This window comes from Mustelus asterias, chromosome 7 (assembly GCF_964213995.1).
Source record: "Mustelus asterias chromosome 7, sMusAst1.hap1.1, whole genome shotgun sequence".
NCBI classification, from domain to species: Eukaryota; Metazoa; Chordata; class Chondrichthyes; order Carcharhiniformes; family Triakidae; genus Mustelus; species Mustelus asterias.
The window spans coordinates 124399893-124416849 of NC_135807.1; the positions used below are offsets into that span (position 1 = coordinate 124399893).

Here is a 16957-nt window from a genome sequence, read left to right on the forward strand (position 1 = left end):
ATATGGATTTGTGCATGCCCCAAAATAACCTAAGGCTGACAGAGAAGCTGAATGAGGAGTATACATCATCAAAGACCTCTTGAAGATGAATAACAACTTTGAGCTTGTTATGCTCAGCTACCATTTGACACTATTACATAATAGGTTTGCCCCATGTGAATTCCTGATGGGCCGCAGGCTTAAGATTCAACTTCCCTTCCTACCGAATGTCACTGGGGAATACCATGATCAAATTAAGAAGAAGCCTACCACGCACGCCCGGCTTGTACATTCAACCAGCGGCATAGACCTCGAAACCTTCTGATTCTGGGAAGAGAAGAAAAGGTATGGAACAGAGTCCTCACCATGCAGGTATGGCAATTGGAAAAACTACTACAACTGAGATCGTACCAGCTCAGGCCACAAACAAAGCAGACCAGGAATGACAGATCTCTCAAACTGACCTCAAAGCAGCCAGAACATGCCATCTACCCCAGGAGTTCCATACACGTTCAGGGAAATTGGTGAAATCACCAAAGAGATATTCCCTTGAAGAGAACAGACTTTGGGACGAAGTTTAAGGGAGTATGTGTAAAAAAGAATGGGAATAAAGACAAGGGGAGAGGGGTTGGGGTAGATGTAAAGCACACATTCTGAGCATGTGCAAAGAAAGCAATGTCATAGTGATGTCATTTATTGCAAGAGGATGTCTGAGTAGTATCTCAGAGGGCAGCTCTAGCAATATGTTAGTCTTATTAAACCTTTGTAAATAGTTAGCAGATAAATCTTTTTTGAACAAAGACCATTTTGCCTGGTGAATTCTCTTCTAGAACGAGAATCTAACGAAACTCGAGTGAAAGCCATGATATCAGACTATCATCACTCTCCTGTCCATGCTGCACTTTCCTGTTATCACTGTGGTGGAAAATAATTTACTGCAGATCAGTGAGGTGCTGAAAGGCTTAAGGATTTGTTTATCTCATTTAATATTTCATCTAGTGTATGTAAGCCCTTGTTTGAAGGCTTGTATGCACTCATTCGATTTCTACATTTGATGTTCTCTGCATTTAGCTAGTCTTTCTGTGGAAGAAAACATCATTGCAATGGCCTGCAGCACCATGTTACCCCTACATGAGACAAATTCCTCAAACTTTCATGCACTTGGAAGGCCTATCAATATATGAGCAAAGCCTAAAGAGTCCTGTGCCCTTGAACCTGACACTCTACTGCAGCCTATCATCTGCTCTTGCTCACTTGTGAAGCACAAGTCGCCATTGTGAAAATCCAACTGCATCTAACTAGCTGCACCAAAGTATATAATGCTTGCTGAAACTAACTGTAATGGTGACCCAGGATCTGATAATGAAATGGCTGCATTGGTAAACTGTTTTTAAAGTCTCCAGGTTTCCAAGCATTTCTGGGCCCCCTTGAACCCTGCACTCATGCACAATAAAATCCCAGCTTAGAGAGTCTACAGCAAAATATTTAATTTAGTGTAAATTATGTATAGAAAGTAAAATAAAGAGGGGAAAGGAAAAATGGATTTGAGAGAGAGAGAAAACAAAGGAAAAATTATTTTATTTCTTTAAAATCTCCAACAATATTGTTCATGTCATCATATAAGTTGACCTTTGAAGCCTCTAAGAAAATCTCAAAATTGGGGTTGACTTGTATGCTAAGTATAAAAAGTAGTCTGGTTACGTAAGTGGTCGCCATCTTTTGTGATTCATCATGCAGGTTTTGCTTTGTGTGGGCATGTCTTAAGCTCCCACGCATCTTCGCAACACATCCCATATCATCTACTTGATCCCTTGCAGCCATCTTGTGAGGCAGAAAATTAAGGCATGTCATGTCTGAAAAAGGGGTGTCAACTTAAATGCTGATTATATGCAAAAATCCAGTTTTTTGGGGCTGTCGTATTTGATGCAATCTATGGGAGGGCGATTCTCCGATCTCACTGTATTGTTAGTAGATCACGTCAATCCTGGAGATTAGCGTACACACTTAAAAGTCCATTTTGCATCCGGTGCCAAACAGTTTGCGAGTCTCCCAGCTTCTTCCAACTGTCATGATGGGGGGGCGTGTCAGGGTGCATGAAGTGGGAGCATGTCAGGGTTCATGATAGGGGACCCATCGGGAGAGCTTTGGTGCAGGCGACCCATGTCGGGGAGGGGTTGCAGACCACACCTGAGAGACCAGCAGGGATCACTCCGTTATCCTCGCTGTCATGACATTTAGAAATTGTTTGGGAGAATTCCACTCATGGTAATTAAATTTCACAGGAAGGAGACTCCACATTTGAAGAAGTAAATTTTCAGTGTCTGAATAGATGTCTGACAGTAATTGAAATTTATCATGCCGTTCAAAATTCACAAATATGAATGCACAAGCCCTAACTTTTTCTGGCATGTTTAGTGGGTAACAAATAGTAGATACCACAACCTCATACCCTTTATGTATTTCAATGGCAAGTTTTTTTGGTGAGGTACCAGTGCAGTGAAGCTAATAGAGGAGTAAGACAAATCGAACAGCAGCTTCCTGATTTTCATATTTAAGTGGACATGTATGAACATTGGAAGCTGCTTTAAGAGTCTGTCCATAATAGTGGGGAGTGCTAGCGGTTGCACCATTAATCTATAAAATTGGCAATTAACTAGCTTGCTGTTCAAAAATTGGTTTAAAAGGTGAAATAATGCTGGGAGCTAGGTGACCAGGAAAAATACTGTGGTTTAAATAAGAGAAGCTGGTACTTTGGAATTTTAAAATTAATAATGACGACATGGTGAACATATGGGGCCGGTCAATCGGCGCAGTGAGCCGGGAAGGTAGCGTATGAGACTTTGAAACTGGTCTCGCGCCGGAAGCCATCCTGCTTGGCCATGTTTTGATGGGGTGATTGGCTTGTGCCCAAAAACGGCGCAAAGTCAATTTAATGCCATTAACAGCCTGGCACAGCTGCTTCCAGCCTCACTGATGAGAATCACTCATGGTCCCCACCGAAGGGGACCAGACATGATGGCCACACCAGGGGGATCGGAGGCCACTGAAACCCCTGGGGGTCAAGGGGATGGCTGGGCAGTGCCCATGGGACAATAATACCAGCCTGACACGGAGCATCAGGCACCCTGGGGCCTGAGTAGGGATGGTGCGATATAGGGAGCAGAGCCAGGGGGGGAGCACTGCATGGGGGCTGATCGGAGGAGGGAAACTCTGCATGGGGGCTGATTGGTGGGGCATACTCTGCAGGGATGGTGATCAGCGAGTGGGGGAATCTCTGCAGATGGGGTGTGTTCGGCAGGGTGGGAATTCTGCAGATGGGGAGGTGCTCATGGGGGGGGCAGGCAAAGTGGTAGGGAGGGACTGGCACAGGGAACGGTGCAGAGTTGGTGCCAGGAGATCTCTCAGTACACTGGGAGATCGGGGCGCCTGCGCAATGCCGCCCCCGCCCGCCACTGGTGAGAATAGCACTTCTGTCCAAAAAAATGACAGACTGTCATTGCATTTTTAAACTCGCCCAAAAAACAGGTCTGAAAATCTCCTGTTTTCTCGCTTGTTCAGCACTTAGAATTTTTTGGGGGAAGATCTCATCCCTGTTGTTAATTTTTTGTGTATAACATATGCCAATTTTTTACTGCAATTCCTGGATTCTAAAATATGCATGAAGTTTGAAGTAGCTGCAGAGTTAGAGTTAGTGATTAGAGAATTACATTTTGGACAGTGTTTACTGATGCTTCATTTTTAGTATCAGAATGTGCTGGCATCCATTTTTGGTGGTTTGTCATTGTAAGTTTCAGTATTCCTGTCTAAATTAATGCTAAACCAAACAAAATATAATTGTCTCTTAGGCACAGATTCTGGTCCCCCACAGCCAAACCGAACAGGAAATAAGTTTGAAGGATTGGTTCAACAATCGAGGTAAGTGTAGACTATTTGTATCTGGCTGACTTTTAAACAAATTATATTTGAACCCTCCAATCCTAACATAAGGAGAAAAAAAACTTGCTGAAGCTGGAAAACTCCCATCAATTGTTTTACAACTCAAAAATAAGAACTTTGTTACAGTTTTAGGTTTCTCAGAAAAGGAGTTGAAGTGTTAAAGATCACATTTGTTTCATGATCACTGGAGTTTAAATGCTTCATAATTCTAATTCTCTGAAAGGAGAGTTAAGGTAATTGATTGGCATAATAATATTAGTGTTTCTATAATGGGCTATCAACCATTTCACTCATGTGGCAGCCTTGGTCAGATCACATTTTGCATCAGTCTAATTCTGGGCTTAAAAATAGGTCAGCTTTTTCACCTCAAAAATGGATTCTGGGAGCCAGGAAAAAGAAAGAATGAATAAATACAGTCAAGTCTGTATATCATGCACATAACTTTACAAGCTAAATATTTTGTGTGCAGATGTTCATCTAAGATAAATTGATTTGCCACAATGGAGATTATTTACTTCAGTGTTTGCCCAAGCATTTTATTGAATGGTGTGGGTGGTAATCCTAATATTTCTTATAATTGAGCAATGTACAGAAATTAAATAGTTTCTCATACAGTTCAATATTGCTCCAATGTATTGATCTGCCTTTTTTCAAGGCTCCAGCCACAGAATGTTCTCTCTTGTCAATATGTAGGCACTTGTGTTTCAACCTGTCAATTATCCAACTGCTCATCTTCATTGCTTCATGATCTCAACTTCCAATTTCCAGCAAGACCAGTTTTGTGGGAAGCTCAGTAAATGGTCAACTCGTCCTTGCAACCCATCTATCATTCACATTTTCTATCGGGTTCCTCATCTGAGCTCAAGAAGCCCTGCGGAAAGGAAACATTGAACACTGTAAATCCTCTCCACAATATGATGATACTACTTGCGTAACATTATACTTAGAAGAACTAGAGTTTACAGTGTTATCATAACTTTAAACTGGATTGAAATTCACAAATTTAAAAATTCTCATTATTAGCAGGAATTTGTGAAACCAGATCATTTGCAAGCAACAGCAAAGTTGTGTCCAGATGGTTCTGTTTGGACTTGAAATGTGGCCCTTTGTTCCTTCTTGTCTCCCAAAAAATTTAACCGTGGCCTTTGCACGTGTGCCACAGAAAAAGAAGCATATTTGTAATATATTTTGTTTGTGTTATAGAAGATATAGTTTGATAGATTTTAACATAAATATTTGACAATGCTGTAAATGATAAGTGCAGAAGAAATGTTACTACCCATGGCTACTGGACAATATAGAATGGGAGTTTCAAGAGATTGTGCACTTTTATTTTGATCTTGGAAGCATGTTTCATAGATAGTTACCAGTATTTTAACTTGGCGTTGTCTTTCATTTGCTTATACAGTACTGGAACTGGAACCACAAAAACTGCCTTAGGCCCACGCGTGCTTCCAAAACTACCTCAAAAAGGTAAGGTTAAATGGGTGCAAGTTGAATTTGGCTTCAAATATTTAATTGTATAAATTAATACTATATTGTAACATTTTTCATAATTGGCTCTTACATTGGAACCTTTTTTACTGATGTGCATTATTTGCTACTCTGTCAGCAAAATATTTAGGAAAATGTGTGTGGAATCTGGTTCATTAAGATTTTTGTATCTGGCATGTGTCCAATGCCCTGTAGGGTGTAAAGCTTTCCAAATAGTTCATATTTTACATTGTGAAAGAACATAAGAGCAATCACACCCTTACAAAACTCGAAAGCCTTTGAGCATGAAGCTTTTTCCCTATCCACTCATATTATGCCCTTGAAAGTAACATTTCTAATATAAAAACACAAATTCTTAATCTTATAAATACTATCTTCCAGAATTTCCAACAAATGGTGCTCACATAAACCTCCTATCTCTTGGCTTTGCTGTGGCTCACGAAACACTACAGCACATGCATAGGATCCTAGCAGATCTCTCTGTTGCTGAGAGCCCTGCATCTTAGCCTTGCCCTTACTTTCAGCCCCCCCTCAAGTGAAAATGCTGTGGACACTCTGAAGTGAAGTCAGCCATCCTCTCCACTACCAAGGCTCCTTAGGCAGCACCTTGCAAACCCACAATCGATACTACCTTAAAGGACAAGGGCAGCAGATACATGGGATCATCAATACTTGAATGTACCTCTCCAAGCCATCCTGACTTGGAAATATATCGTTTCTTCACTGTTCCTTCACTGTTGCTGGGTTAAAATCCTGGGCCTCCCTCCCTAATAGCACTGTGTGTAACTGTACCACATGGACTGCAACGATTCAAGAAGGCAACTCACCACCACCTTCTCAAGGCAATTAGGAATGGGCAATAAATGCTGGCACAGCCAGCCAAGTCCACATCCCCTGAACGAATTAAATGTATAAGATGTGTGTTAAAATAAAAGTTTTATATTTTGATTATAACTGATTTTCATTTCATAGCAACAATTTCATATGATTTGTCTCGTTACATTTTATTTGTTTGTGGAATGATTTCCACAAGCTCCATAGTTGGCACGTTTTGCTAAAGAGTAGAAGATATATGATGATGTTTAATTTTATAATCACAGTGAGCATTTTAACTGAAGAACACTAATCTAAATACTCGTCTCTACTTCTAGTGTCTCTGAGAAAGATTGATAGCATCCATCACAGTTCAGTAGATAAATCAAGTCCAGAGACCTTTCAGAAGCCGCATCTGGGAGATCTACCCCAGAAACCACATGTGGAAGACCTGCCGCAGAAGCCACATCCTGGAGACCTGCCCCAGAAGCCTCACCCGGGAGACTTGCCCCAGAAGCCGCACCTGGGAGACCTGCCCCAGAAGCCGCACCCGGGAGACCTGCCCCAGAAGCCTCACCCGGGAGACCTGCCCCAGAAGCCGCACCTGGGAGACCTGCCGCAGAAACCATACCTGGGAGACCTGCCCCAGAAACCGCACCTAGGAGACCTACCCCAGAAACCGCACACAGGAGATCTACCCCAGAAACCACATCTGGGAGACCTACCCCAGAAGCCTCATTTGGGAGACCTGCCCCAGAAGCCACACACAATAGACCTGCCCCAGAAGCCGCATCTGGGAGACCTGCCTCAAAAACCCAAAGATCTGCCCCCGAAGCCACAGCCAGGAGAAATCCCTCAAAAATCCCATGTCGAAGTTATCCAAAAGCCCCAGCCTGGGGAGGTATCTCAAAAGCAACAGGCTCAAGAGATTTCTCCAAAACCGCTGATAGGAGACACACTGCAGAGACAGCCATCCGAAGATGCAAATGGTACATCGCCCAGTCTTCCTGAGACCCCTGTGCCCCTTCCTAGAAAGATAAATGCAGTAAGTGTACTTTGTTATGTTCAATGTAATCTGTAGTCATGAATTTAGGGAGGGAAATGGATAAAGGCTAACTAATTTGGGGAAGGGGGTTGGACAGAGTGACTAGCAAACACTAATTGAGACACTGGGAGTGAGGGGACGGAAGGGTTGGGGGTTTTGTGCTCTGATCATTAAAGTTGACAGGGCTGGTTGATAAAGTGATTAACAGGGCATACAGGATCCTGGGCTTTACAAATAGAGGTACAGAGTACAAAAGCAAGAAAGTTATAATGAACGTTCATAAAACATTGTGTTCAGCTCTGGTCACCACATTTTAGGAAGGATGTAAATGCTTTAGAGAAGGTGAAGAAAAGATTTACCAGAATGATTCCAGGTATGAGGGGCTTCAATTACATGGATAAATTGGAGAAGTTGAGGTAGTTCTCCTTAGAGAAGACAAGGTTGAGAGGAAATTTGGTAGAATCATGATTGGTCTAGACAAGTGGATAGAAGGAAAGGATAGGTAGAAAGAGAATCAGAGGAGGCAGATTTTTAACTAGTTTGGCAAAAGAACCAAAGGTGACTTGCAAAAACCTTTTTGTAACGTGACTTAACTTGGGATTTGTAATGCATTGACTGGGAGTGATGGAGGCAGATTCAATCGTGACTTTCTAAGGGAATTGGTTAAGTGCCTGAAGAGTAAAGATTTGTAGGGGAGTGGGACCAACTCAATTGCTTTGGCAGAGAGCTGGTAGAGACTCAACAGACTAAATGACTACCTTCTGTAATGTAACCATTCTGTCATTCTATTCTATGATTTACTTATGGTCTCTCGTACGAAGGAAATGAATTGTTCTTTTTTCTACAAGCAAAAACTTAGTTCATCTTGGGGATGTGAGGGAAGACCAATTAGGTCAAGGTGCTTTTAAGAACTTCACAGCAAGCAGTCATGTTAATAAGAAGCTTTGCTCCACTTTGCAGGATACAAGGCCTCTTTAGTTTCTCTTACTGCCATTAGTGCACCATTATTGTTTCCCAACAAAAAGTTCTACAGTTTGACAAAACATTGAAAATTTTGAAGACCACTAAATGTTTGGGTAATTTGGTTTCACTAAGGCTTAGTTTGCCTGTTTTGATTGGTCCAACAAAAAAGGTTGCTTCCAGGGTGTGAGTTCTCAAGTTTTGAAATCCGCAACCAATCGCTGATAGACATACTAAATACATGGGCCAGATTTTCACCATCGTAGCAGATGGTTGAAGTCGGGAAATTTCCTGACTCGCTACAACTGCCCCAGGTGAATATTCCCATATGGCAAATTTTTATTCTGATGGGGCAGGTGTGGGATAAAGTTAGCCCACCGACCCCAGATGTAGATTGGAGGTGGCCACAGGCTGCCGAGGACCTGCTTTGGTTCTCTGGGAATTGCTTTGTTAAATATTAGGCCTTTCAGCCCTCACCCACTATCTCCATCCACTCCCCATGTCCCATCCAGGCTAATCCTGCTCTCACTCACCCACCCTCTGTCATGTCCGTCATACCTACCATGTCAACTCATGACCCCCCACCCATCCCCATGTCCCTTATGGCTCCTATGCCAATCTATGCTCACTACCCTTTGCCCTTACACCCTCCATGCCAATTCGCCTAAAATTCTGCATGGGCAGACCACAGAAACCAAGCTGGATATTATGGATGATGAAATAAAATAAAATTTTAAGCATCTAGGGGAGGCGATGGCCTAGTTGTTTTATTATTAGACTATTAATCCAGAAACTCAGCTATTGTTCTGGGGACTTGGCTTCGAATCCAGCCACGGCAGCTGATGGAATTTGAATTCAATAAAAAGTATCTGAAATTAAGAACCTGCTGATGACCATGAAACCATTGTCAATTGTCTGAAAAACCCCATCTGATTCACTAATGTCCTTTAGGGAAGGAAATCTGCCATCCTTACCTGGTCTGGCCTACATGTGGCTCCAGAGCCACAGCAATGTGGTTGAATCTCAACTACCCTCCAAGGGCAACTAGGGAATGGCAATAAATGCTGGCCAGCCAGTGACGCCATGTCCCACGAATGGATAACACAAAATCTATTATACACTTTCACTATATTATAAATACTCATTCATGAAAACCAGTACTATACTAGTCAGTATTTATTGCCTATCTCTAATCACCCTTGAGAAGGTGTGGTGAACTGGTGCAGTCCCTGTGCCTTGAGTAGACCCATGGTGCTGTTAAGAAAGGAGTTCCAGGATTTTGAATCAGCAACAGTGAAGAAACAGTCACAAGTAAGAATGATGTGTGGCTTGGAGTGGAACGTGTTGTTTTTCTATGCATCTGCTACCCTTGTCCTTTGATGTATTAGCTCTCATGGGTTTGGAAGGTACTGGCGAAGAAGGCTTGACGAGTTGATGCAGTGCATCATGTAGCTGGTATGCGCTGTCCATCAGTAGAGAGTGAGTGAATGTTTAAGGTGGTGGATGCGGTGCCGATCAAACGGGCTGCTTTGTCTTGGATAATGTTGTGCCGCTTGAGTGTTGTTGGAGCTGCACTGATCCAGGCAAGTGTTGGGTATTCCATCACACTCCTGACTTGCGCCTTGTAGATGGTGGTCAGGCTTTGGAGAGTCAGGAGGTTAGTCATTTGCTGAAGAATTCCCAACCTTCGATGTGTTCTTGGAGACACAGTATTTATTTGTCTGACCAATAGTAAGCCCCAGGATGTTCAGCTATGGTAATGCCATTGCGTGTCAAGAGGAGATAATTAAATTCTCTCAAGTTGGAAATGGTCATTGTCTGATGGCAATGTGATGTGAATATTACTTGCCCCTGAATGTTGTCCAGGTCTTGCTGCATATGAACATGAACTGCTTTGATACCTGAGGGGTTGTCAATGATACTGAACATTGTGCAAACATCCCCACTTCTGATCTTGTGATAGAGGGAAGATCATGGAAGCAGCTGAAAATGGTTGGACCAAGGACACTAGCCTGAGGAGATCTTACACCAATATCCTCAGATTGAGATGATTGGTGTTCAATAATCACAACCATCTTCCTTTGTGCTAGGTATTACTCCAACTGGTGGAAGGTGTTTTTTTAATTCTTTCATTGGATGTGGGCAAGGCCAGCATTTGTTGCCCATCCCTAGATACCCTTGTGAAAGTGGTAGTGAGTTACCTCTTTCTCCCCCTGATTCGCAGTGTCCTCAGTTTTGCTAGGGCTTCCTAATGTCACACTGAGCCAAATGCTGCTTTGAGTCAAGGGCAGTCACTTTCACCTAACCTCTTGTGTTCAACTGTTTTGTGCATGCTCAATGTGCTTTCAGCTTATCGTGATTCCGTATGAACTGCAAAAACAAATATTTTGGGACCTCTATCATACCACTAGAGACTTTGAAACAAAGCAACTGTATAGGTTTTCTTGAGTAATGGAGGGTGACCTTGTTGATTCAGCCAATTCATCTGTGCTATTGGCACTAATTATCAACAGATATTGCTTTTTCAGGCTGCTTTTTCTGTTTCCAGAAAAAAACTATAGCTGGAATTTATGATCTTTCATCGTCAATGGAAGAAAATATATTTTACAATTCACAGATCAACCTACGGGTGAGGATGTGTTCTTGCGGATGGACTTGCGGATAGCGATGAACATTGTCGGACAATACAGCAGGATATAGATAGGCTGGAAAATTGGGCGGAGAAATGGCAGATGGAATTTAATCCAGATAAATGCGAAGTGATGCATTTTGGAAGAAATAATGTAGGGAGGAGTTGTACAATAAATAGCAGAGCCATCAAGAGTATAGAAACACAGAGGGACCTAGGTGTGCAAGTCCACAAATCCTTGAAGGTGGCAGCACAGGTGGAGAAGGTGGTGAAGAAGGCATATGGTATGCTTGCCTTTATAGGACTGGGTATAGAGTATAAAAGCTGGAGTCTGATGTTGCAGCTGTATAGAACGCTGGTTAGGCCACATTTGGAGTACTGCGTCCAGTTCTGGTCGCCGCACTACCAGAAGGACGTGGAGGCTTTAGAGAGAGTGCAGAGAAGGTTTACCAGGATGTTGCCTCGTGTGGAGGGTCTTAGCTATGAGGAGAGGTTGGGTAAACTGGGCTTGTTCTCCCTGGAAAGACGGAGAATGAGGGGAGACCTAATAGAGGTGTACAAAATTATGAAGGGTATAGATAGGGTAAACGGTGGGAAGCTTTTTCCCAGGTGGGAGGTGACGATCACAAGGGGTCACGGGCTCAAGGTGAGAGGGGCGAGGTATAACTCATATCAGAGGGACGTTTTTTACAGAGAGTTGTGGGGGCCTGGAATGCGCTGCCAAGTAGGGTGGTGGAGGCAGACACGCTGGCATCGTTTAAGACTTACCTGGATAGTCACATGAGCAGTCTGGGAATGGAGGGATACAAACGAATGGTCTAGTTGGACCAAGGAGCGGCACAGGCTTGGAGGGCCGAAGAGCCTGTTTCCTGTGCTGTACTGTTCTTTGTTCTTACAAGGCTGTGTTAAGTCCAGGAAGATATTCAAAGGGACCCAAGAAATTGTCATTTTTTTTCCTATTTAACAGTGTCCCCCAGTATTGAGACTCCTATGGGCTGATAAAAATCTTTGGTGTTCAAATGACAGAACACATAAAAGCGACTATTTTTAAAACCTGCAGCAAAGTTGCCTATATTTTGTCAAGAACATTTTCATTGCTAATTAGGGCACAATATGATAGCTATTCTCTCTTCATCTTCTCTCCTCACCTCTGCTCCTGAAAATACTGACTCTGCTGGGGTACAGCTTATACCTCATCCAAGTGACTGCTCTTCATCTTGTGGACGCTAACAGCAAGTATTGGTAGGCTATTCAACTGCAGATGCCAAGCCCGATCCTTTGCTTACATAACCACTACACACCAACACTTCATGCAGAATGCTAAATGATGTTCAGCTCCTAACCAAAGATGCTGAGGTTCATTTAAGGAATGCTCCTGTTGCTCTAGCTAAAGCTAACTATCTTGGCACTGACTGGAGCTTGATCTTGTGTACTTCCTAGTCTGCATATTTCTGCTGCTCGTTAAATAAACTTGCTGAATTACTGGGGAAGCCAAATGCAAGTAAACTATTTTTGGGTTAATTGAGACTAGAAAATCAGTAGTGTATTTCAAACATCAAGTGTTTACAGGTCACATTTAGCACATTCTTTTGTCTCATTTCTTTAGTCTCAACTTTAGAGAAGTATTCCTTACCATGCCATTTCCATTACCAAAAGAATTCTTTTGCAGGGTTTTGCAGAATTATATTAAATGCATATAACAAAGCGGTGGACTGAAATCTGCATGCTCACATCACATTGTATGGCAAGCAAAGGAAAAATGTTTGCGAAACGCTGATTAATAAAAGCCATACCTAATTCATGAAATGTGAATTGCTTAATTGCTTCCCTCTTTCTACCCAGTAACTTCTGACTTTGAAATGGACATGTACGTTTTCTGTGTCCAGTTCAATTATTAGGGTTTCCTTGAAATTCACATGAACTATGCACCAGTTTGCAGGCAACTAACACACTGGACGAGATTTTAACCTAATACTTTGCCAGCTTTTAAGTGGGACTAAAGCATGCAGTGCCGAAAACAGGCCAGCCTCCAGATCGTTGACTTCTCTTATCTATGTTAAGTATTCTATTGGAAGTGTGCTGTGTGCCAAAAGTGCTCACAAAGTTACATTTGAATCTAGTCAGATGACAGGGGCTGATTTTGTATGTTTACGTTTTCAATTATAACCATAGGAATGTTGGAGGTGTGGAATGCAAATATATGATAGGATTAGTCAGTGTTGTGATATCACTTTAAGAGAATATGCCAATTGTATCATTGCTGAAGCAGGATGTAAAACAGCAATTGATGTGTCTGTGCACGCTGTGTTGAGCACGCCTGTACTTGTGTACATGTGATGCAAAACAAGAAGAACAGAAAGATGCTGCATTGGAAGACATCTGTTAGTTATTGTAGTTCCTTGTTTGAAAACACCTAGGCCTGAATTTTACACATCCTCTGGTGGGTTTAGAGGTAGGGATGGGAGTGTCAAATCTCATGGTCGAGATTCTCTCTTGGACTGAGTGCAGTTTTATGGTGCAACAGACAGAACCTCGGAGGAATAAAACCCTTTAAAATAAAACAGAATTTGACCTTTTCGATTAACATAACTATCGCCTGATAACATATAGATGTTAGAAAAATATGAAAAGTAATCTCCCAAATCAATTTTAAAAATCTAGACGTCTAATTGAACAAAATTGAATTATTTAGTCGCCTAAAACTAATTATTTTTAATTACTGGTATAACTCAGTGCAGGAAGTACAGCACTACGCTAAAGAAAGGTAATTTTGGCATTGTACAAACCTTGGTATGTCAATATTAAATTCCCAGGACATTTCTGATGCTTTAGGCCAAAATACTGAAAATTTTCAAGATTTTTTGACTCCTAATGTAATTTTAGTTTTCATTGTCACTAAACCCAGATCTGGGAGTGCCTGGTTCCACAAAATTATTCCATGATTTCAAAATGATATAGGATTATTCAAAAACTCTTGTTTGGGAAGAGGGAAGAATTTATGTCAAAGCAATACTTAGGGTAATCAAATGACACTGTTTTCCAATGTATTCAGCTCCAGTAGACTTCCAAATAATTATTAAAATGGAAATTTTTGATGTCAGTAATTTGGAAAGGTCTCTAGATAATCACACAGTGGAAATCACACAGTGCCCTCCCTTGCAGGCAGCTTTCAATTCAAAAAAACAGCATTGTGAGTACTGTTCAGCTGTTTAAAGCTCTGTTGAACGGAGTAGCAGACCAGCTGCTTCCATTAAATTTCAAATTAACTACAACAGTTTTAGCAGTGCATTAGGACCATTGCTGCACTATTCAAACTTTTAGTACTTTCAGAGAACATTTACAAAGCAAAGGATTACTGCCCTATTTCCTCTTTTTTACCATCTTTGGGAGTCTATATCACAAACTCATGAATAAAACTAACTAGACTGGCTTAATTTAAATGACATTTAGCAAACAGGATTTCATGCTTGTAACTGCAATATTCCTAAAAATGAATTATTTATTTCTTATATGTCTGAATAAAAAGTAATTGTTAACATTTTTATTGATCATTAAATTATATTGACATATCTGTTTACCAACACGAGTTACACTATTTAGTTATATTAATTTTATATTCAACATGGAAGTCGTAAAACTAGGAAGTTAATATAGCATTTCAAATAAAAGGTTGTGCAATTTATGACATTATAAATGGTACTGCAAAATCTTCAAAACCTTTTTAATATTTACATTGCCCTGTGCCATAAATTTTCTGTTTCTGTGCTTAAAGTGATACTCAGTTGCTGACTTAACAGAAATGTGTTCTTTGTATAGAGTCTTAATAAACAAAGTTTTTCTTCAAAGGCAAAGAACAAAATACGCCGAGTGAAAACCATATATGATTGCCAAGCAGACAATGATGATGAACTTACCTTTATTGAGGGAGAGGTGATTGTTGTGACAGGTGAAGAGGACCAGGAGTGGTGGGTAAGTGTCTTAAGTGCAATAGTTTCTAGAATGTTAAACTTTGGAATTTTTCATCGACATTTTATGCAATTAAAATGAGATTCTTAAAGGCAATCCTAAAAGTTTTCTTAATATTATCCACTAGTATTTGGGTTGTCATTGAAATGGACACTAGAATGTTACTTATTTTTAAATTTTGCTGGCATTGCCAACAGTTGTCACTTTGAGAACCGCTTGGTGCATCTACATCCATGGTGCTAGTTGTTTGGTTTGGTACAACTATGGCTTGCTAGGATTTCAGCAGGTAGTTGGGAGTTAACCACATTGCTGTGGATCCTGAGTAACATGTAGCCAGACCTGGTAAGGATGGCAGATTTTCTTTCCTAAAGGACATTAATGAATCCAATAGGTTTTTATGACAATCAATAATATTTTTATGGCACCATCACTGAGACTATCTTTCAATTCCAGATTTTTATTTTACTGATCGATTGAATTTAAATTCCCATCAAGTGTGATTTGAATCCATGTCCCCAGACCAATAGCCTCGACCTGTGGATTATCAGGCCAGTGTCATTACCACAATCCCATGATCTCTATCTGCAAAACTTGTCTAACTCAACGACCTAAGATTCATCATGTCTTTAATGTAGAATAACGTCCCTTGGGGCTTCACAAAGCATAGTCAGATTTTAAAATGTCACAAACTCAAAGAAGGAGAAAATGCAAGGGATTGCCAAAGGCTTAATCAGAGGTGGGTCTTAAGAAGGGTCTTAAAGAAAAAGAAAGCTAAGAAGGCCTTCCAATATAGGGTTTGGCAGCATATAAACTTCCCTACTTTCTCCTTTTTTGTACAGGACATTGTTAACCCTCAACTAGAAATAGGAGCAGGATGAGATTATTCAGTCTAACAGTATGATTATTGGTCCTGGCCTATAAACTATTCCCACCTGCAGTTTCTGACCCCGTTATTCCTCATTTCTACCCATACAGATTCTACTTCCTGATCTTCTGAGCCAAAATCCTTTCTTACTGCTGTTCTTGTCATCCTTTACAACTAGGACTACACCTCACCCATTTCCATTCTTCTTGACTTCTTGAAATGTTGTGTACCTTGGAATATTTATTTCCCAACCTTTGTTACTTTGAAACTGTGTCTCTGTAATTTATATCCATTTGTTCCATTAGTTCATCTACACTGTGAGTGCTTCATGCATTCTGATGGAAGACCTTTAATTTCACCTTTTACTATTATTCTTTGCATGAACCTGATCTGTTAATTTTCTAATGCTCTGACCCTAGCTGTCTCACTATGCTTGTCTTTACTGAAATTGCTACACTACACTGCTCTGTTGCTTCAGCTTTTCTCTTTAGATTTCTAAATCTCCCTTTACCTGATGCCCCCTTCTCTTTCCCCTTAAGCTTAAGGCCCCTATCCACAGTCCTAGAAATACAATTTGCAAGGACATAAAGGTTCATCCTGTCCCTAAGAATATTTTTCCAATAATTTCCTATCACTCAAATTTGATGACTGGCCTGTAATTACTCGGATTATTCCTTTCGCTATTTTAACCAACGTGAGCTGTCCTTAGCCCCCTGGCAGCACGCCTGTAGCAAAAAAGGATTGAAAAATGATCAGAGCCTTTGTGATTTCTTCCCTTGCTTGCCTTAACAATCTAAGATACATTTCATCTGGACCTGGAAATTTACTTATTCACTTTAAACCTTCAAATATGTCTATGTCAATTTCATCTAATATTTCACTCTACTCTTACCCGATTGCACTGTCTGTATGCATCTGCTCTTGCCTGAACCAAGATGCAAAGTATTTATTAAGAACATTACCTATTTTCTCTGCTCCTTCCTTCTAAACTCCACTCTTTCTTTAGTTATCCCCTTGGTCTTTATTTATTTAATTTTAAAGTCTTTGAGATTTCCTTGATTTTATTTGCCCATACTTTTTAAACATTTCTAGATTTTGTGCAGTATTGAGCCATTAGTATCTGGTGTAATCTTTCCTTTAGTTCTTTACAATCTAATTTAAGCACTTGACATCCAGGGGCCCTAAATTTATTAGTCCCACCTTTTTTTCTTTAAAGGAACATTCTTGTCCTGAACGCTCACCATCTGTTCTTTGATTGTCTCCCACTGAT

At 40.9% G+C, this 16957-nt stretch overlaps 1 protein-coding gene across 2 annotated transcripts in view; it reads left to right on the forward strand.

Moving 5' to 3' along the window:
• Positions 1-16957, forward strand: part of LOC144495926 (arf-GAP with SH3 domain, ANK repeat and PH domain-containing protein 1-like) — a 274726-nt gene that overhangs the window by 247623 nt on the left and 10146 nt on the right. For both annotated transcript variants that reach the window (XM_078216746.1, XM_078216747.1), the window contains exons 26-29: positions 3825-3894; positions 5324-5388; positions 6561-7267; positions 14703-14825. In XM_078216746.1, coding sequence (XP_078072872.1) covers positions 3825-3894; positions 5324-5388; positions 6561-7267; positions 14703-14825 — 965 coding nt within the window. The remainder of the gene's footprint in view (positions 1-3824; positions 3895-5323; positions 5389-6560; positions 7268-14702; positions 14826-16957) is intronic.